The sequence below is a fragment of the Pelophylax lessonae genome (assembly GCF_965119305.1).
Source record: "Pelophylax lessonae genome assembly, chromosome: 3".
NCBI classification, from domain to species: Eukaryota; Metazoa; Chordata; class Amphibia; order Anura; family Ranidae; genus Pelophylax; species Pelophylax lessonae.
This window is the reverse complement of record NC_138770.1, coordinates 514,215,380-514,236,470: the sequence shown is the minus strand read 5'-3', so window position 1 is coordinate 514,236,470 and position 21,091 is coordinate 514,215,380. Positions and strand designations below refer to the sequence as shown.

The 21,091-nt window shown below is 40.4% G+C and overlaps 1 protein-coding gene across 14 annotated transcripts in view; it reads left to right on the top strand.

Annotated features, from left to right (window-relative positions):
* The window catches only part of AKAP12 (A-kinase anchoring protein 12), a 220,449-nt gene extending 202,240 nt beyond the window's left edge, over nucleotides 1-18,209 (top strand). Inside the window, exons 3-10 of one of the 14 annotated variants that reach the window (XM_082251603.1) lie at nucleotides 5,408-8,938; nucleotides 9,029-9,469; nucleotides 9,578-9,669; nucleotides 9,850-9,927; nucleotides 10,000-10,071; nucleotides 10,108-10,569; nucleotides 10,786-12,989; nucleotides 17,848-18,209. In XM_082251603.1, the coding sequence (XP_082107729.1) occupies nucleotides 5,408-8,938; nucleotides 9,029-9,469; nucleotides 9,578-9,669; nucleotides 9,850-9,927; nucleotides 10,000-10,071; nucleotides 10,108-10,569; nucleotides 10,786-12,981 (6,872 nt within the window). In that variant the 3' untranslated portion in view covers nucleotides 12,982-12,989; nucleotides 17,848-18,209. Of the gene's footprint in view, nucleotides 1-5,407; nucleotides 8,939-9,028; nucleotides 9,470-9,577; nucleotides 9,830-9,849; nucleotides 10,072-10,107; nucleotides 10,570-10,785; nucleotides 12,990-17,847 lie in introns of all 14 variants that reach the window. The other 13 variants (XM_082251607.1, XM_082251606.1, XM_082251604.1 and 10 more) reach the window with 13 other exon arrangements.
* The last annotated feature ends 2,882 nt before the right edge of the window (nucleotides 18,210-21,091 follow it).

The following is a 21,091-nucleotide window of genomic DNA, read 5'->3' as shown; positions in this document are numbered from 1 at the left end:
TTCCTCTACTGTTTGAAGTCCTATCCTGTTTGTTTATCAGAGGTTCATACTAAAATACAGCTTCTTCCCTCTTTGCTTCCAAACTAGGAATGCATTTTCTTCTTATCTGATTCATAACTATCACATGTGTAGTATATGTTTAGCCATTGCTATTTAGGGGATGAACTGTGGTGTTTGTATCTTCATACAACCACCCATAACGGATCTGTGGTGCCTGGTCCTGCACAAAGAATGTAAAAAATGATTAGATACAAAAGCAGCATCCACAACAGCTGTCAGTAACTGTCCACCCTTTGCTGCTGATGGAATTCTTGTAGTGCTTTAAAAGCGTGATACCCTCTATAATGTACCTACTGAAACCCTTCTGTTGAGTTTTCTTTTATATAATTTAACAGAAATAGAAATAATAGTAATCGGTCCAATCTTTGAGCCAGTAGACAATCTTAACATGTGTGTATAGCCAAAACATTTTTTAGTTTTGGAAAGAGTAGAGAAAAGTAAGGCCCCTTGAAATGTTGTCTTGGGCTATTAGTCCCTCCTTAGGAGACTTCGAACTGAGCACAATTCCCCTCTTAGACAACTGACGTTGAATCTAATATTCCCTTTGAAAGATTTATTCTAACTGTGTTTCAGGTTCTGTTCAAATTTTGGCATTCCGGATTTGCGGACCCCGAACACCGCAAATCGCGGGACACCCGTGCAATTCCCGTCACTTCCAATGGAATTCTTGTAGTGCTTTAAAAGCGTGATACCCACTAAAAGGCATCTACTGAAACCCTTCTATTGAGTTTTTTTTTTATATAATTAAACAGAAATAGAAATAATAGTAATACGTCCAATGTTTGAGCCAGTAGACAATCTCAACGTGTGTGTATAGCCAAAACATTTTTTAGTTTTGGAAAGAGTAGGGAATAGTAAGGCCCCTAGTAATATTGACTTGGGCTATTAGTCCCTCCTTAGGAGACTTCAAAGTGAACCCAATTCCCCTCTTAGACAATTGACATTGGATCAAATAATCCCTTTGGAAAATTTATTCTAACCTGTGTGATTCCCGTCACTTCCAATGGCACCCCAAATGCTACCCGATTTTGCAGCTATTGTCACCTGACGAATCGCGATAAAATCGCTAAAAACAGAATCACGGGACGCCTGTCACCCAAAAGAAGTTCTTGTACTTTTTTTGGGTGACAGGCGTCCCATGATTCTTTTTGCTAAATTTTACCGCGATTCATCAAGCGACAATCAGGGCAAAATTGCGCAGCGTTTGGGGTGCCATTGGAAGTGATGGGAATCGCACGGGTGTCCCACGATTTGCCGTGGTTCGGGATCCGGAACACCAGTATTTGAACTCTACAATTTTGGATTTCCTAGCACTTTTTGTCTCCATCAGACTGAGTATACCTAACAGGGACACAGACAAAAAAAAATTGTCAATGATTCTATTTTTTCCATACTTTTTAAAAAAAAATATTAATGAGCCAAAAAACGTGCTTCTGTTGATAACAATATAGAACATTCAAATTAGTTAGGTGCCACCTATATTGGTTGCATCGGTTGTCTAACCCCTAAGGTTTGCACACAATGATACAGTGAGCATTATTCTAAGATCCAAAATCCATTGCGTCTCTATCATACACTAGTGTTTTTCCTTATGTAGGGATCTGCTGCCCCCTACTGCTTGAATTTGTAAATAGTTTTTGTAACAAATTCAATAAGTTGCCAATATACCAGCACATAGATGATGACCACGCAATATATGTTAAGATGCCGTCAGTGCACCTATCACCTACGCCGTTTAACATATGGCTGTTGTCCTCAAGATGTTTTTTGATAACATCAAATGTTTGCTACTCAAAAAGCATAACTTCTGGCCATTTAAAGTATAAGTCCGTGCAAAAACTAACTAACTATAAAACTGCTCTCAGCCATATTCTAAACCTAATCTATCTAACCCTGTACAGCAAAGATTGCGGTACTTAACCTATTCTGCAGCCTAACCGGTCCGGTTTCCAGCAGCAGAAGTTGTGGGCAGGAGAGGACAGACAACGGCTGTGAAATGGTTGGGAAATAACATCACCCATAGATTTACTATGGGGCTTCCATTGTCGGCTGTCTCTCCTTCACACTCCCACACACTGAAGCCGCCGCTAACAGCTTATGCTGGGACTGGACCAGATTGGCTGCAGCATAGGTAAGTATAGTGATTTTTTGCTTTACAGGATTAGATACATTAGGTTTAGACTGTGGCAAGGAGCAGGTTTGGCATTAGTTTGGTTTTGTGTGACCTTCCACTTTTAAGGTTAACTCCACTTGTGTGGAAAAAAAAAATTGCAAATAATAAAAATATAGCATATACAATTGTTACATAAGTCATATTATATTTTAATGTTATTAAAATTACTTTTCTTTTTCAATCTGCAACCACTGTAATTTTCTGTAAAATTCAATGCAATACGGCAGGGGTCTCAAACTGGCGGCCCTCCAGCTGTTGGGGAACTACAAATCTCATCATGCCTCTGTCTATGGGAGTCATGCTTGTAACTGTCAGCCTGTCAATGCCTCATGGGAATTGTAGTTCTGCAACAGCCGGAGGGCCACCAGTTTGAGACCCCTGCAATATGGCTACCTGGAGGTGTTCTCTACACAGTTGGTACAAAATGCCTCCAAATGTCATTTCCTGTTTGTGTAATTGGCTCACAGGTTTTCCCCGATGTCTACACTAAGATAAAGTGCACCCCCTGCAATAGAAATGTACGTTTTTTGTGTGATTCTCTGTAAGTTTCCCATCTATATGGGTGCGGGAAGGCGTGTAAATTACACCCGCAGACAGCTGTCCTGCTTTTAAGAAAACGTGCGGGTTGCCATTAACTCCTAATGGCACCCCCAGGCACTGAAAAATTTGTTTTCTGTGCAGCCGTGTTTTCAAAAACGATTTAGGGACCTTTTTCTGCAGGAAACACAGATACAACAGCTCATTCAAATAAACACGCTGCTGTGTCCGCACAAACGTGGCACGCAGAATTTTACATATGTCAGTATAGCTGAAGGGTTAAGAACTTCTAAAGGGATGCAGATACTGCAGCTTTTCTCATTAGAAAACAGAAAGTGCATCCGTTGATTAGTAATGGACCGGACCCTCCCATTCAGAATAAGTATGAGATCAGTCTAATGAGACATAGAGCTATTTCTTCACAGCACAAAAGGTAGGAATCTGTTACAAAGTTGATCCGATTCCCTGCAATGTACATTGACTATCCAGAGGAGTTTGTAAGCAAAAGTGGAGTTGCTCTTTAAAGAAGATTTCTGGTAAAACTAAAAATTCACTGTTTGCCTGTGGCCCCACCATGTGCTAGAAAAGGGGAATTTCTCTATACATAACCCGTTGGTTTTATTAGAACTCAGGGATATGTCACCAGCACTCCAACGAGTTCTTTATCTGATCAAACAAAAATGAACTCTGCACTTTTAAACAAGGTTGCTGGTGTGCTGGTGACAAATCATAGGCACTGTGACTGCGCACAAGTAAGGAGTTTTTGCAGCACCCTTTACCAACTTTGACCATTCCATTATGGTATGCTAAAGAAATTTACTCCATGTTTATTACAACTCAGAGCTATATGTTTAAAGCTTTTGATGCATTAGCATCCTTAGTGAAATATGACATATTGTCACAGTCATAAAGTGCTATAATTATATATAGATATCGGACAGAAGAGAATAGGAACTAACTTTTCTGTAGCTCAAGATGAGAACTGGGAGAGTCCATTGAGATAACAAATATAACCTGCACAGGGCAGCCCTAAATTTCTGACACAAGAAAATATTATTTTTTTATTTTTATTTTATTTTTTTGCACTTAGCGAACATATATAAGAAAATGCGTTTGATGGTATTTTTGGAGACCAAAGGGCAGCAAATAAGAAAGATTCTTTGTTAGAGTTCACACACAATAAACATTTTTGAGATTTCAAATACAGAGGGCCAAAGATAAAACAAAGATCATTATTAGGTCATTTTTTATGCTTCTAATGATAACCCTGACACCTTCTGTATTCCTAAAAATATTGTATAGCACATTACTGCAAAGTAAATATCTGTATATTGTATGCCACATTATGTGGATGTATCCATACCTAATATCAACTTCATCAAAGGTGACAGTATATAAAAACCTGAGATCTATCCTGCTTTTGTGAATTCTTTTTGGCTCCTGCTGAATGATATTACTCATAGATATGATGAGCCTTTTTAGGAACTTGGATTCCACATATATCTATATGTATCATGCAGCTTCTTTCAGTTTGATTTCAGATACACAAACATGTTCTGATAAACCAAAAAAAAAAAAAAAAACCTAATATAATTTTTTTTACTGCTTTTGGTGGCTTCCTTGACCCATTTTAGATAAGACATTGTGATACTAAATTTACTAAATTTACTGAATTTACTAAAGTAAACTGTGATTACACTGCCATCTAGTGTTCATTTGTTAAACTGCATTTAACAGTGCAAGAAAATACAGTAAATTGAAAAGTATAGAGGTGCGTTTAATTTTTTTACAGGTCGGTTTAGTTTATATATCTGACTTGTATATCCACTGACTTCTTTTGAGAGTCTGAAATACAATGTACACTACTTTATGTTTTTTTTTTATTTATTTATTTTTGTATTCGTTTAGCTATTTCTACTTTTCATTCTGTTGACACTTGACGTATATGGAAGCTTTAACAATAAGTTTCTCCTGTTTGCTCCCTTTTGGTCTGTTAAATATACCATTGAAAGTGTTTTATGTTATCTGTTTGATAGTGCAAAACAAAATCTGTTTTATCTAGACAGAAATCGTGAGCTGATAACTTTCTGTACTCTCTAACTCTGGACTGTTATTAGTTAGCATTATTCTTTACTATCTCCATGGACTACAAAACACCTCCCCTGTTTTGAAAAAGAGAGGGATGGGGTTATGTAGTGCTAACTTTATCTTTGTTCTAGGATGACAATGTTGCTCACTACCGTTGTCACCCTAGAACAGGAAGTGTGTTAATGACAGGATTACTAGGTTAAAATAAAGGAAAAAAAGTGAAAAAAAACGAATGCAACCACCACATCCAAGGTTTGCTATGCTGCAATACATTTTTGTTCTTCAGTTTAGATATGCTTTAAGTCTGTCAGGATTGATTATAAGTACAATGGGTGTTTTAATTTCTGTAATACCACTAAACATCATCAAGAAGAAATACAGTGTAAATTCAAGATGTTTTCTTTCATTTGCATGTGTGCTGTCTGTGTCTAAAAACACTAATGTGCACATACTTCTGTATGAACAAAAGGATAACCTTGAAGTATTTCTGTTCTGTAAATGCACAGCATATTTGGATGGACACTAATATCTTTCTATTTTCATTTGCAGTTGAGCAGACGGAGCCTGCAAAAGTGATACTGAATGGGGAACAGGAGGAAAACATGGAGATCACTCCGAGTGATACCACTTCAAAAGAGATCACAAAGGAAGATGACCAAGCTGAGACAACAGAAATCAATTCTACAACACCTGTGTCTGAAGAAAAAGCAGAGTCTCCAGAACAATCAAATGAAAATCAATCAAATGAAGTTGGGTTCAAAAAAGTGTTTAAATTTGTTGGCTTTAAATTCACTGTAAAAAAGGATAAGACTGAAAAATCAGAACCTGTACAACTCTTAACTGTGAAAAAAGATGAAACTGAAGTAAATGGCATAAATGGTCAAGAAGAGCATATCAGTGCTGCTGCTGAAGGCAAGACACAGACACAGCAGGAAACAAAAGAGGATGTCCAGCAAGCAGAAAGTCCAGATGGTGTTCCACAGGCTGTAGAAAGTCCAGTTGAAGTACCTGAGGAGGCACAAAAGAAGGAAGAATCACCAGAGACGCAAAATATAAAAGAACCAGAACCAGAACCAGAACCAGAAGTGGAAAAAGATAAAAAGTCTCCAGAGTCTCCAACAAACGCAGTCGTCACTGAAACCTCTTCCCCGTTTAAGAGATTTTTTACTCAAGGATGGGCAGGGCTGAGGAAAAAGACAAGTTTCAAGAAATCAAAGGAAGAAGATCCTCAGGAAGTAGAGAAACATATTAAAGTTGAAGAGCAAGAAAAGACTGAAGTAACAGAAGCTGTAAAAGAGGAGGATGAAGCAACAAAGGAAACAGTTGAAGAGCAGGCAGTAGTACCAGAGGAATCAAGTAAATCTGCAAGTGAAGAACCAAAGTCATCTAAACAGGAAGATTCCCAGATCTCTCCAGAAGAAACCAAAGCAGACAAAGCGCCATCTGATCAACCAGAAGACCAAAAACCAGAAGAAACTGTGAAAGCAGATGAGGGTACAATGGAGGTAACAAAAGGCGAAGAAAGTGTTCCTAAAATTGTTACATCTGCATTGAGTATCTCAAGTGAAGTAAAGGCTGAAACTGATATCTTGGAAATTAAGCCTGAAAACCAAATAACAGATGTACTCATCCCATCTTCTATTGAGGTAACAAATGAATCGCAGCCAGAAGTAGCACCCAAAACTGAAGTACCTGAAAATGATCAATCTGAGTTGCAGTCCAGTACTGAAAGTGCTGACCAGGAAAAAGGGCAAGAAGCAATTACAACAGAAGCTGAACTGTTATCCTCTCAAGAGAAGGTTAAAGCTCAAAGCAGTCCCTTGAAAAAGCTTTTCAGTAGCTCTGGACTAAGGAAGCTGTCAGGAAAGAAAAGTAAAGGAAAGAAAGATGATGATGCTAAGGTGGACGTGACCGCAGAACCTACACCTGCTTCACCTGAGTCACCAGAAGCTGCAGAAGTAAGTGGTGGAGATAGCTTACCCTCTTCTCCTGATGAGTCAGCAGAGACTTCTCCAACAGAAAAACCAGTAGAGGAAGAACAACAGGCGGGAGACTTGGAAGGTGAAGGAGCAACATCTGATGGCGAAAGAAAAAAAGATGGAATTATACCATGGGCTTCTTTTAAAAAGCTTGTCACTCCAAAGCGACGCCCAAAGAGACCATCTGAAAGTGACAAAGAGGATGAGGTTGAAAAAGCAAAAACGTCAACTTTGTCCTCTACTGATAGTGGTGGTTCAGTTGAAAATCAGGAAGAAATCAAAGAACCCAGCGAAGAACAAAAACTTGAAAAAAGCACAGAAGAAAATAAGAAGAAAGCTGACAGTTCAGTTTCATGGGATGCCTTAATATGTGTTGGCTCTTCTAAAAAACGAGGTAGAAAGACTTCAGATTCAGATGAAGAGGAAATTCAGAGATCTCAGGAGGAAGGCAAGAAAAATGATGGCGAAACAGTACAAACTAAAGAGTCTGAATCTGAAAGTCCAATCACAAGTTCACAAGAACAACAGGTTCAAGAATGCCCATCACCAGATCAAGCTAGTAGCCCTACAGAAGGAGATGGGGTATCAACTTGGCAATCATTTAAAAGACTGGTTACACCTAGACGAAAGTCAAAAACTAAAGCAGAAGAGAAAACTGATGAAACTGCTGTAGTATCCAATCCAGAACAGTCTACCTCAGAGGGTGAAGGCAGCAAGGAAGAATCTTGGGTATCCTTTAAAAAATTGATACCTGGTAGAAGGAAGAAAAGATCAGATGCCAAACAGGAGCTGGCTCCCCTCAGTTCTGAGCAAGCAGTACAAGAAAGTGCTGAAGATGACTCTGATGAACCTGCAGTAGTTCCTTTGGCCGAGTTTGATGCAGCTGAGCTAGAAAAACTAAATGCTCAGAAGTCTGTTGTAGTATCTGGTGCTCCTGATCTTCCAGGTGAGCAAAAAGAGCCACTTGAAAAACCCACTGATGAACTTATTCATGCAGTTACAGTGACTTTAATAGAGGGAGAAAGGGCAGTCACTAGTCTTGAAGAAAGGGCTCCATCCTGGATTAGTGCAAAGGTTACTGAGACTATTGAGCATGCAAAAGAAGTCGAAGAAATGGCTGATAAAATTAAAACTGAAATTACTGTTGAAGAAACGATGGTGTTTAGCACTGTTTCACAAGTTCTGGCAGAAACACAAAGTACTTTAATTAATGAAGTTGAATTAACTTCAGAAGCTTTAACTGCTCTGGAAGAGGCAATAGAAACATCATGCGCAGAAGAGACTACTGAAATGCTGTCTGCTGTTTCACAATTGGGGGAATCAGTTTTGTCTACTGAGCAAGCTACACCTGTGCCAGAAGATGATGCAAGTGTGCAAACTCTACAAGAACAAAAGCAGCTCACTGATAATATATTGCTCGCTGTTGCAGAAAGTACAAAACTTTCCTTTGATGTTATAAAGACAGAAACTGTAAATGTCTCACCTGATGTAAAGGAGGATTTACATGAAACAAATCTGGAAGAGAGTGCTACTACTTTGACTAGAGACATTGTTACCGAACTTGTAGAGGCTCAAAAGCCTGCCTCCAGTGTGGTGGAAGAGCACATTGAGGAAGTCATCATTACTGTTACAGAGAAAGTGACTGAATGCATCACAACTTCTTTAGATGAAACTGTGCAAGTTAGAGCTGAGGAAAAGCTTAGTGAATCTACTGTGGAACAAACATCAATTGTTGAGGAAGATGAATCTGTCTCTAAGAAGCCCAGTGAAAGTATCTGTGTTTCTGCTTATGATCAGGTTACAGAGGGTGCCTACATATCAACTGATGTGAAAACTGACCAACCTGATTTATATGCAACTCTTGAGAAATCAGGTGAAGATTTAAAAAATTCTGCTGAAAACCAAGTGACAGAAGAAACCTTAGATAGTGGTGAGACAAAAGTAGCAGTTGAAGACCAAATTACAGAGCTTGAGACTGCTTACAATGAGCTGTCTTCTCAAGAAATAGCAGACCCTTTTAAAGGAGAACAGACTGAAGAATATGATTCAATTTCTGTTTCTCTTTTGGCTAAGGAATCTAAGGTTGATATCCCAACTGTAGGTGAGTCTGGAGTTACCATTTCATTTGAAAACCAGTTGCATGCTGATGAAAGTAATATACAATCTGAAGAACGTGTTTCTGTGCATACAGATGTGCAGGCTGAAATGAGTGTCCCAATCTCATCTGACAGAGAAGCTAAAGAAAGTAGAACTGTGTCATCTGAGCTGCAGGAAGCTGCTATTCTTGCATCAGATGTGAAGCATGTTGAAGAACCTGCCCATATATCAGCTGAGCTACAATTTAAAGATACTGAGTCAGATGTGCAGGATGAAGGTGTTCCAGTGGCTACTGAGGTGACAGCCCAAGAATGTGCTCCTGTGGCAGATGAAATGAAAGCTGTAGCATTTGAAATGCAAGCTGAAGAAAGTACTCTCCTGGCAACTGAGGTGGATCTTGTGCTACCTGAGGTGCCAACTGAAGACGGTGTAACTGTATTATCTGAGATGAAGGTTGAAGAAAGTACTTCTTTGCCAGCTGAATTGAAGGCTGAACAGAATGAAGCTGTGAAACTTGAGGCACAGGTTGAAAAAAGTGCCCCGATGTCACTTGAAGCGCAAACTGAAGAATGTTCTCCCGTGCTGCCTGAGTTGCAAGTAAAAGAAGGCACTTCTGTGGCACATGAGGTGCAGACAGAAGAAGGTGTTTCAGTGCTAGCTGAGGTGAAGGCTGAAGAAAGTGATGCTGTGCCATCCAAAGAACAGACAGAAGAAGGTGCATCTGTGCTAGCTGAGGTGAAGGCTGAAGAAAGTGATGCTGTGCCATCCAAAGAACAGACAGAAGAAGGTGCATCTGTGCTAGCTGAGGTGAAGGCTGAAGAAAGTGATGCTGTGCCATCTGAAGTACAGACAGAAGACGGTGCTTCTGTGCTAGCTGAGGTGAGGACTGAAGAAAGTGATACCATGTCACGTGAGATGCAGGCTGAAGAATGTGCTCTTTTGCCATCTGAGGTGCAGGCTAAAGAAGCTGCTCCTGTACTATCTAAAATACAGGTTGAAGATTCTGCTTCTGTGCCATCTGAGGTGCAGGTTGAACTAGCTGCTCCTGTGTCATCAGAGGTGCAGTTTGAAGAAGCTGCTCCTGTGCCATCTGAGGTGCAGGTTGAAGATGCTGTTTCTGTGCCATCTGAGGTGCAGGTTATAGAAGCTGCTGCTGTGCTATCTGAGTTGCAGACTGAAGAAGCAACTTCTATGCCATCTGAGGTGCAGGCTGAAGAATCTGCTCCTTTGCCATCTGAGCTACAAACTGAAGAATCTGCTCTTTTGCCACCTGAAATGCAGGATAAAGAAGCTGCTCCTGTGCTATCTGAGGTGCAGGTTGAAGAAGCTGCTCCTGTGCCATCTGAGGTGCAGGTTGAAGAAGCTGCTCATGTGTCATCGGAGGTGCAGGTTGAAGAAGCTGCTCCTTTGCCATCTGAGGTGCAGGTTGAAGAAGCTGCTCCTGTGCCATCTGAGATGCAGGCTGAAGAAGCTGCTCCTGTGTCATCAGAGGTGCAGGTTGAAGAAGTTGCTCCTGTGCCATCTGAGGTACAGGTTGAAGATGCTGCTCCTGTGCCATCTGAGGTGCAGGTTGAAGAAGCTGCTACTTTTCCATCTGAGGTGCAGACTGAAGAAGCTACTTCTGTGCCTTCTGAGGTGCAGACTGAGGAATCTGCCCCTTTGACATCTGAGGTACAAACTGAAGAATCTGCTCCTTTGCCATCTGAGGTGCAGACTGAAGAAGCCGTTTCTGTGCCATCTGAAATGCAGGTTGAAAAGGTTGCTTCTGTGCCATCTGAGGTGCAGTCTGAGGAAGCTGTTGCTGTGCCATCTGAGATGCAGACTGAAAAAGCCACTTCTGTGCCATCTGAGGTACAGACTGAAGAACCTACTCCTTTGCCATCTGAGGTACAAACTGAACAATCTGCTCCTTTGCCATCTGAGGTGCAGACTGAAGAAGCCGTTTCTGTGCCACCTGAAGTGCAGGTTGAAGAAGTTGCATCTGTGCAATCTAAGGTGCAGGCTGAAGAAGCTGCTTCTGTGTTATTAGAGGTACAGGCTGAAGAAGCTGCTCCTTTGCCATCTGAGTTTAAAGCTGAAGAAACCACTTCTGCTCAGGCTACAGGAGAGGTTATTGTGACAACTGAGATGCAAGCTGAAGATGTTCAAGTGTTAACAGGATTTCATACTGAAGAAGGCTTCCCTGTTTTGGCTGAACCTCAAGCTGAATGTGTTCCTGTGCCATCTGATGTTCAGGCTGATAAAGATACTTCTGTGCTGAATGAAGTGCAAGCTGCAGAACATTCAAAGGTGAAAGATGAGTCACAGGATGAAGAAGGTGCCCCTATTTTAACTGAAGCGCAGACCACACGTGATGCTTCAGTGACAACAGAGGCGAAGGTCGAAGAATGTGTTCCTATGTTGGGTGGAGAAAATGTCCCTCTTCTTACTGAGGTCCAGACTGAAGAAGGTGGCCCCGTGTCAGCTGAGGTGGCTACTGAACATGTCCCTGTGTCAGATGAGTTTGAGGCTGTAGAAAGCCTCTCTGTTAACCAGGAGGAGCAGGGAGAGTGTACTGCCTTGTCAAGTGAAGTAAAGATTGAAGAAGTTGTTCCTGTTTTGCCTGAGGAACCGGTTGAAAAAGAATTTGCTGCATCAACAGAGCTACACGTTGAAGAAAGTCACCCGGCATGTGTTGAAGGGAAGGCTGAAGAAGCCATTTCTATGTTAGATAAAGTTGACATTGAAGATACCACTCCTGGATTAGTTGCAGGTATGGTTGAAGAATTAGTTGAGGAACAGGCTAAAGGAGAAGTGTTGGTTGAAGAAGATGTTCCAGTTTTAGCTGAGGAGCAGGATACCAAAGAAGTTCCTATTTCAGATGCTGCACAGGCTGAAGATGATGTCTCTATTTTATCTCAGGGGCAGATTGAGGAAAGTGTAACTACAATAGCTGAAAAGAAGGCTGATAAAGATGTTGTGTCAGATGAACTGCAGACTCAAGAATGTGATCCTGATGTGCAGACAGAGAGCTTCGAGCAGAGTGAAGAAAGCATCCTAGCAAGTGACATGGAAAAAGTTATTCCTGTTGTAGATGATCATTTTGACAATACTAGTAGCGAGCCTGTCAACGTTGAAGATACAAAAGCTCTAGATGAGGAAACAAAGGAGGCAGGGGAATTTTCAATTGAACAACATGAAGATAAATGTGAATCTGGGTCTCTAAGTAATGTAGTTAATCAGTTATCACTGTTTCAAGAAGTCACAGAAATAAAAGAGGAAATAATCACGACTGACATTCCAGAATTTGAAACTTCAGAGGCTGGCAATGTATCTGAGATAGTTACAGCTGCTGCAGTAGAAGAAAAGATGTTAGCAGAGACTGTTAAACCTATTGAAACACCATCAGAGTGCATACAACTTATTGAAAAGCCTGACCTTAATCTACAGTCAAAAGACCACACCGAAAATCCAGAGGAGGCTCTGACCTTAGTGGCATCTGTTTCTCAAAAGGCTGCAGCTATTGTTGATGCCGCAATTGAAGCAGCAACAAATTGTTTTGTGGTCGATGCAAGCAGCCAAGATGAAACCCCTAAAGGCACTACTCTAACCGACATAAAACACAAAACAAAAGAAACTCTTGTAGAAACAGATAACACTAAAACCAGTATTACCACTACTGTACATATTACAGTTGAGACAACAATGGAAAAAGTTAAAGAAAAAATTAATGATCATGAATGTATCAGCACTGAAAGACAGAATCAGGAAGATGAATTTGTTTCCCAAGTTCAAGAATCTGTACTCGAACAAATCAATGTCCTTAGTACTTCAGCTCATACCAAAGGAATCCAAACAGATGACAAAAATAAACCATCAACCCAAGAATGTGTCATCGTTCCATCTACTGATTTGGTGGACTCTGAGCCAGCAGGGATCACACTTAACGTGGAGGAAGAAAGCAAACCCTCTCCTATCAGCATTCAGGAAGATATCCATAAAACATCCGTCCAGACAGATTCTTCTTCTACAGATACCCAAGAAAAGGCACAGCCTGTGGAATCCTGAGGTTGAATGTAAGTTAAGAGTGCTGAAATGCATTTATTGCATATCTGGAAGCTTCTGGGAGACCTGTACTGAGAGAAGCATGTATGATGCCATTCTGAATAAGCTAGTTGCCTAAAATGCTTTACACCACTGGCTTTAATAATTTGTGGGTTACCAACCAGGAATAAGCATTTAGCAAGTGAGAGCGAAGTCAGATCTCATGATTTGCATGCTTTTTCCTGGTCTGATACAAGTATGAAAGCCAAGCAGAAGTTTTAAATAAGAGAAGTCAGCAATGGCAGCCTGCACATTCTCTCAATACACATTTCATTCTGGTGATCTAGTTTTCAGCTTAAGTGCAGTGATGTTAATCATAATGCGCTTTTCAAATGTGTGAGATGCATTGATTTATATGTTTCACAACTGAAGAGACCCTATCACCTTGTCCATTTAGGGGAAAGTGACAATGGGGTTGATTTACTAAGACTGAAGGTTACAAAATCTGGTGCAACCCTGCATAGAAACCAATCAGCTTTCAGGGTTTTTTTTTTTTTTTTGGCAAAGCTTAATTGAACAAGCTACAGTAAGAAGCCGATTGGCTAACATGCAGAGCTGCACCCGATTTTGCACTCTCCAGTTTTAGTAAATCAATCTAGGTGTCTCTGTAAAGCCCTTCCCCCCATAAAACCCCTTTTAACTTATGTTTTCAGTGCTCCCTCTCCATTTCTGCTTTCATCACAACCAACACAAAAGTCCCTAGTATCAGTTGCTGCAGAACGCTAAGGGGAGCAATGGCGTCACTCCCTCGGTCATCTAATAGTGCTTGGGCATGGGGAGAGAAAGTCAGGTGCAGCTCCATACCCAGAAGCACCAAGTATTGTAGCTGAGCATAATCGAGGTAGGAGCAGTGAGGGAGAAGTTGGCATAGGGAATATAACTGGGTTAGGGGGGCATTGTCACTTTGCTATGAATGGGCAGGGGGACTGTGTCCCTTTAGGCTGTTATACCCCTCATTTTGTGTTAGAAATAATCTTGATCATCTGGAATGTAGATTCACAATATTCCTTTACAAATGTAGTTGGACTGTGGACAAGTTATGAATATTATAATATTTACATATTTTTAAAGCTGAACTCCGGACCCGGCTCTTATAGCATATTTACATCGGTCCAGCTTGAACCATGTATGTATGTGTATATATATATATATATATATATATATATATATAGTACCAGGGCCGCTGATAGGGGGGGACCACGAGTCCTCCTGTAGGGGGCCCCGGCACATAGGGGGGCCCGAGTAGAAGGGGGAATTACAGAAGAAAGGCTGGTGTGGCTCTTTGCAGCAGCTGAAAGCCTGTTGGGATTGTACCCCACACCTTTTCTCCCAAAACAGACCTTATTTTAAAACTACCAAAATAAAACAAAATAGACTCGCAGTTCTTGGCAAAGAAAGGCCGCGGCACTCTTTATTGGTTTTAATATATATGAAAATTACAAACATTGAAATTGATCATATAAATTCACTTAAAGAGCCAAAAGAGTTGTAATTGCTCAGTTATCAGAACTTGAGCAACAGTAATCTTAAATTAACATATAAAATACAACGTCCCCCCTAGAATTCCAGGGTGACCCAACCACACAAAGGTGCTCACGACAAAAAGGGAGGGGGGGTGGGAAAATTTCTTCCTGTGCTCTACGAATGCAAAAGGAGGAACTCCAGACCACCCTAACCTTATATAGCCTTCCCCTGCTTTCCAGAACATTCCATGGCCCCCCATTGGCTAATCCCTGCTCCAGCATCAAGGAAAAAAATGTAACCTATTAATTACCTAACAGTTCTAATGCCTATAGGCCTATGACCTAATTTCCTAACATGTGCTGAGGGTGGCCACAATCCCACACAAGTGGCCACTTATTGTGCCCCTTTTATATTCTCTCCCTCCTGCCAGCTTTCAGCTGCTCCAGGGAGAGACAAAGACACAGGGCATTGTTCCTGGAATTGCTTTCCCAGCCCCCCTCCCTGTTCTGTCTGTTTCTGATCCCTCTATCAGTCTGACAACCCCCCACCCCAGTTCCCTGCCCTGTAAAAAATAACAAATTGTAAAGAAAATAAATTTTTAAACATTGTAATAAATAATTTTAAAAAGTTGTAAAATAAAATAAAATAATTTTAAAAATGTAAAAAACAATTAAAAAAGGGCCAATTCACGCAGATCCCCTATAATGTTTGTGTCCGCTAATAATGATTTTAGTGTATTTTTAGTGAAAATATTGCTTTGATATATTCGGTGGGGGGGGGGACCCTGCCAAGTAGGCTGTACGGGGGCCCCATGTTTTCTAACAGCAGCCCTGTATAGTACCATACTTGTGGGATTGCTGTGGAAGCACAGAATCAAAATAATGATTGCTGCTTCTGCTACCTTCTGCATAGTGAGCACAGGGCATCCCTTGCTTGACACAGCCACCTTTCACAGAATGATTTGTATTTTTCCTATGAATACAAGGCAATCTCTGATTGGGTGAGGTGGGATAGTGACATAATGATCACGATCCAAAAGCTCCAGCTACTATAGTGATCGGCTTACGGTTATACAGGTATTAGAAGGTTTTTTACCTTTATTTCAGAGAATGCATTAAGGTAAAAACCTTTTGAGTTTAGAACCACTTCAAAAGTCAAGTAATGTGTAGGGTCTATACAACTAACAGTGCCACTACTCTCACAACTGAGATTGTGTGCTGTGTTGAAAAGGACAGCATAAAGATAACTGTAATCGACACATTACACTTGCTTCCCACAGTTCTTCAAGGCTACATGCACACGGGTGGTTTGGCCGGCCAGCGTCAAATACCATTCCACCATGTTTTTTTATGTTAGAGGTCAAGCAGGAATGGATCCTGCGCACGTGCCTCCTGGGCACCTGAAAACGCCAGGATTTGATGTTGATGGGGTAAATGGCTTATGTGCATGAGGCCTTAAGTGGAACTTATCCCCCCCTGTCCTTTGCAGCTGAAGATGGTGCCATCTTATTCTCTAGTTAGATTTGAAGTTGCCATGGTGCTGCACTTGTGATTAGCCATGATACCAGCCATATGAAGGCTTGAAAAGCATTAAGCACACTGGTAGCTGTGACAGTTACCACCAAGGATCAGCCTAAAATGTAGTATGCACTGCACATGTGCTAGTAATCAGAAAACAACATTGGCCTGTTTGATTAAGGATTTAATAACATTTATTAAACATTTTTAACTTGGGGTTTGTCCCGGGAAACAGCTAAATCAGTTAGTTTAGTTCCACTATTTTCAGTTTTTCTTGAAATGGTATCTGTGCATAAAAAAAGTTAAGGAGCCTGAGATTGATCATCCAATTGTATCCCTAAAGCAGGACTTCACCCAAAAGGGGAAGTTCCACTTTAAGTCCTCCTCCTCTCCTCCCCTGCCACATTTGGCATACCTTTTTTTTTTTGGGGGGGGGGGGAATAGGTATCTAGTTTTGATAGGTACTCACTCCCACTTAGTTCTCAGTTCTCCTCTCCCCTCCCTCCCCGTAGTCTTCTGGGACATGTCTGAGGTCCCCGAAGACTGCCGGGCCATTTACAAAGTGCAGCGCAGCTTGTGGATACACAGTGGGCAGCCGGCTGTAAAGCCGAAAGCAGCATAGCCAGTTAGGATGCTGGTGCCAGGAACCCCAAGGCTAGTAAAGAACCAGCCCGGGTGAGGTATTAAACCTAAAACTAAAAATTTAATAAACTGTAGCCTACCAATCATTAGATGTAGTGGCTGCATTATGTTTCCTTTTTTAGGCTTTTTTTGCTTCTGTTTTCACCTGGTGATCTGGCCAGTAACACACCTCCTGTATTAGACTGCTCCCACTCTGGATGAAGGAGCACAGGGGCAGATTTGTACAGCAACATTGTAAGTCTGGTGGGAGGGGATGTTAGATGATCGAGCAAATTTATATACACTAACAAACTGAAGCCAAATTCCAGCTCCCACTTTATAAGCAATTACAACAAAAAATGTTTTTTCCTTTTGGAATGAAGGTTTTGCATAAATAAATAAAATACGGTCATTGTTAGCACCCCTGTCAGCGATAAACAGTTTGTCACATCCCTGTAACTGATGCATAGTTACATAGTTGGTCAGGTTGAAAAAAGACACAAGTCCATCTGTCCCAACCAATTGAAAAAAAAACAGTAATGAAAACCCAACCATACAATCCCATATACACAATCCTATACCTGCAGTTGATCCAATTAATACCTGCAGTTGATACATCTGCAAGAGAGCTTGTTCTTTTGAAAAACAGACTTACTGGCCAGGTCAAGAGATGAAAAAAAGTAATGCTGGCCATACACTAGTGTAAAAATCATTCAAACTCATTTTCAAATACCGAACACTGAGCAAACGATTTTGCCATCATATAATGACCGAATTTTGATCAATAAATCAATCAGTTTTTCGTTCATTTTGTCGCATATGCCTAGTGCAAATAGTTTGGGCGAGAAACACATTAACCTTTCAATTTATCGTTCCTTCGGCAGAATTTTCCAAACTGTTCCTTCAATTTTTCAGCTATAAAAATGTAAAAACGATTTTCTATTTGTGCCCATTAAATGGAGGAAAAACGAACGGTCCAAATGACAGATTTTCGAACGATTTTTCAGCTAGTGTTTGGCCAGCATCAGAAAGTCTTAATGAAATCTAAAGCAGCCATCACATCTAAGAATTGATAGGCTGCAATATAATAAATGTTTGCTTATGGGTTTAATACTGCTTTAAATATTGAACTTCGTTTGTAAGTACAGTTATTCATACATGTTGGTAAAATTGGTAAATACTAATTATACATCCCTGTACTAATACTAAGCTTTGATTTGTTAACTAGGTTTTCAAGAAGCAATACTGAAGAGATAAGAATGTGAAAACTGTAATGTGAAAAAGCTGATTTGGAAGAATGGAGCGCGTCAGCCCTCACTAAAATATGCGACAATCCTGAGGTTTCACCGGGAGCTTTATTCAGAAATTGTCCCCCAGTTTCAATCTAATAAATGTACTCCTCAAGGCTTTCCTGTATTCTTGATTAAAAGGCTAAAGTGTAACATGACACTAGGGAGGGAGCTGTATTTCCAATTGCCTTTCGATTGTGCGTGATATAAAAGCCTTTTTTTTAATGTTTGGCTTAAAGCTGTATGTTTAGAGAGTTCAAATATCTGAACGTATACTACCAGTGCTCTAAAATCTTGTAAACGTGTTCAGAAACGACGGGGGACACCTTGTGTATTTGTTTATACCTTCAAACCTGTTCTCCACTTTATTGTATATTTTCTTTTTCAAGTATATATGTATTAAAAGAAGAACAAAACAGCAAACTAACCAAGCATACAATGCCTGTTAACCAGAGATAACTGCATGTAAAAAAAATGAAAATAAAATATATCTGCAGCTTTCCTTTTTAAAAAAGGACAATTTCTTTAACCAAAGCCTGGCTTTAATGCTAAATTTGGAGAAAGCAGGAATTGGTTTGCTGTTTTGTAGTCTTCTTAAGAAAGTTACTGGTTTAAGAAAAGAATCTGTAGAAGTTATTGTTTACGGTGACATTTAAATTATTACTCAGAGTTATTATAAATAATACATACCTATATATTAAGTGCACTATACAATTTATTAAGACACATTTTCAGCCTCTTTAGCTTCCTTTCTGTAGGTCACATATATGATCTGTGTAAGTGCAAGTTTGCACCTAAACTATTGGTGACAAAAGTGACTACCGTAAAACGTACTTTAGCAGTTTTTATTTGCATTTTTTTCTTTGATGGTTCTTGCAGCCCAAGTGGGGAACCTTTTTTTTTTTTTTAAATTTGGAAGACTTTAAATTGGCTTGATAGCACCATTTATGGGACTGATCTTTTTTTAATGTGTTTTCATTATGCTTATGTACATTTTGCTAAACTGGGATTTATAAACTATGTAAGTTTAAATAAAAAACTTTTGCTTTTATTTGTTTTTTTCATTTATCATTTTTTTTTTCTATAAGGTTAAATTAAATCTTTTCTTAGGTACACTATATGGCCAAATGTTTGTGCACAGTTGACCACCACATGAATATGAGGTTGTACAACATCCCATTCCAAAGCCAAACTAATAAAGCCCAGCACTGGGCAGATAAAAATGTGTTCCTTGCAATGGGGCTGTGCCCATATTTTAAAGGCCAATTCCTTGTTTTGTTTCGCAGAAATGAGAAAAACAGTTTTACTTACCAGATCCTCTGCTCCCCCAGCAGGCAGCGTTCCTCCTCAGTAGGGATGATCGAACAGTTCGGGTCGACCATCGGTTCGACCCAAACATTGACTGTTCGAGGTTCGGCCGAATTTAGAACTTTTTGCTGAAAAAGTTCGGAATTCGGCAACCAGAACCGACCAAAATGCAATGGGACAGGAAATGGGCTTTAAAAGCCCATGATTGGACCAGAACCATTAGTAAAAGCCAATTAAGGGGGCAGGAGAATGCTAGGAATGTGATTGGAGTGACTAGGGGGTCCAGAGGCCAATCATTAGTGAATACGCCCCCCAGTATATAAGATAGCCCCGCCAAATTCCTAGCATTTTAATATAGGGACATGGAAGAGAGTGGAAGCAGTTCTGTTACTTCTGCTTCAAAAGTGTCATTTAGCAATTATTAGTGTGAGGAAAGGGATATCTAGTGTAGTTAGGGTGCTATTTTCCACTATAGTTAGCTTCAAAAATTAAGTTTCTGTAGGGAAAGTGTTAAGTGCCAGGGTGACCGTAGTGTAGTGTAGGGTGAACTGACACTGACTGCTATGGCAGGGTGACCAAACCCTTCCATTTCAGGGTGACCGCTATAGAGAAAAAGATCGTTTTCTCTTATGTGACTAACAGAGCAGCGATATGGCTTATCTCCGGTCAGCCTGCTTTTTGCTGCAGGCGTTTATTGGGCTTTTTTGAGGACATGTTTGGAGTCAGGCATGACATCTGAACTTGTGTATAGGGGTATATATACACACACATGTATGTATATATACACCTACACATATATAGGTGTGAAAAGAGCAGAACACTATGCTTGCGCTAATGAAATAATTAACAGGCATATGGCTCAGCTCCTATCACACCATATGTGTATATATACCCCTATACACAAGTTCAGATGTCATGCCTGACTCCAAAGACCCCCAAAAAATGCCCAAAAAAAAATGCCTGCAATAACACACCTGGGCGTTTTTGTTTGGCGCAGGCGATTTTTTGGGCATTTTTTGGGGGTCTTTGGAGTCAGGCATGACATCTGAACTTGTGTATAGGGGTATATATACAGACATACTTATATGTATTATACACATACACATATATAGGTGTGATAGGAGCGGAGCCATATGCCTGTTAATTATTTCATTAGCGCAAGCATAGTGTTCTGCTACTTTCACACCTACTGTATTTTCTGGCGTATAAGACTACTTTTGAACCTCAAAATCCCCCAAAAATGGGTGGTCGTTTTATACGCCGAGTATAATCTCTCCAAGGTAACCTAAGTATAAATATTACCGGTAGATCATGTAATAGTTACATAGTTACATAGTTACATAGTAGGTGAGGTTGAATAAAGACAACAGTCCATCCAGTTCAACCTGTGTAGGTGTGTGTGGCTGCAATCATCTCACATACCCCTGTATGTTCTGATCCTTGAGATGTACGTCTAATAGTCTTTTGAAAGCCAACATACTACCCGCAGAAACCACCTCTTGTGGTAGAGAATTCCACAATCTTGTAGCCCTAACCGTAAAGAACCCCCCACTTTGCCTGAGGTTAAAACGCTTCTCCTCTAATCGCATTGTATGCCCCCGAGTCCTCATGCAATCCCTTCGTCTGAACAGCTTTTTTTCTAAGCTGAGATCCCCATTGAGATATTTAAAAATTGCTATCATGTCCCCCCTCAGGCGTCTATTCTCCAGGGAGAATAAATCAAGCGATTGCAGACGCTCTTCATAATTAAGGTCCTCCAATTACCTAATTAGTTTAGTTGCCCTTCTCTGGACTCTCTCCAGCTCCAACACATCCCTCCTGAGGACTGGCGACCAGAACTGGGCAGAATACTCCAGATGCGGTCGGACCAGAGTT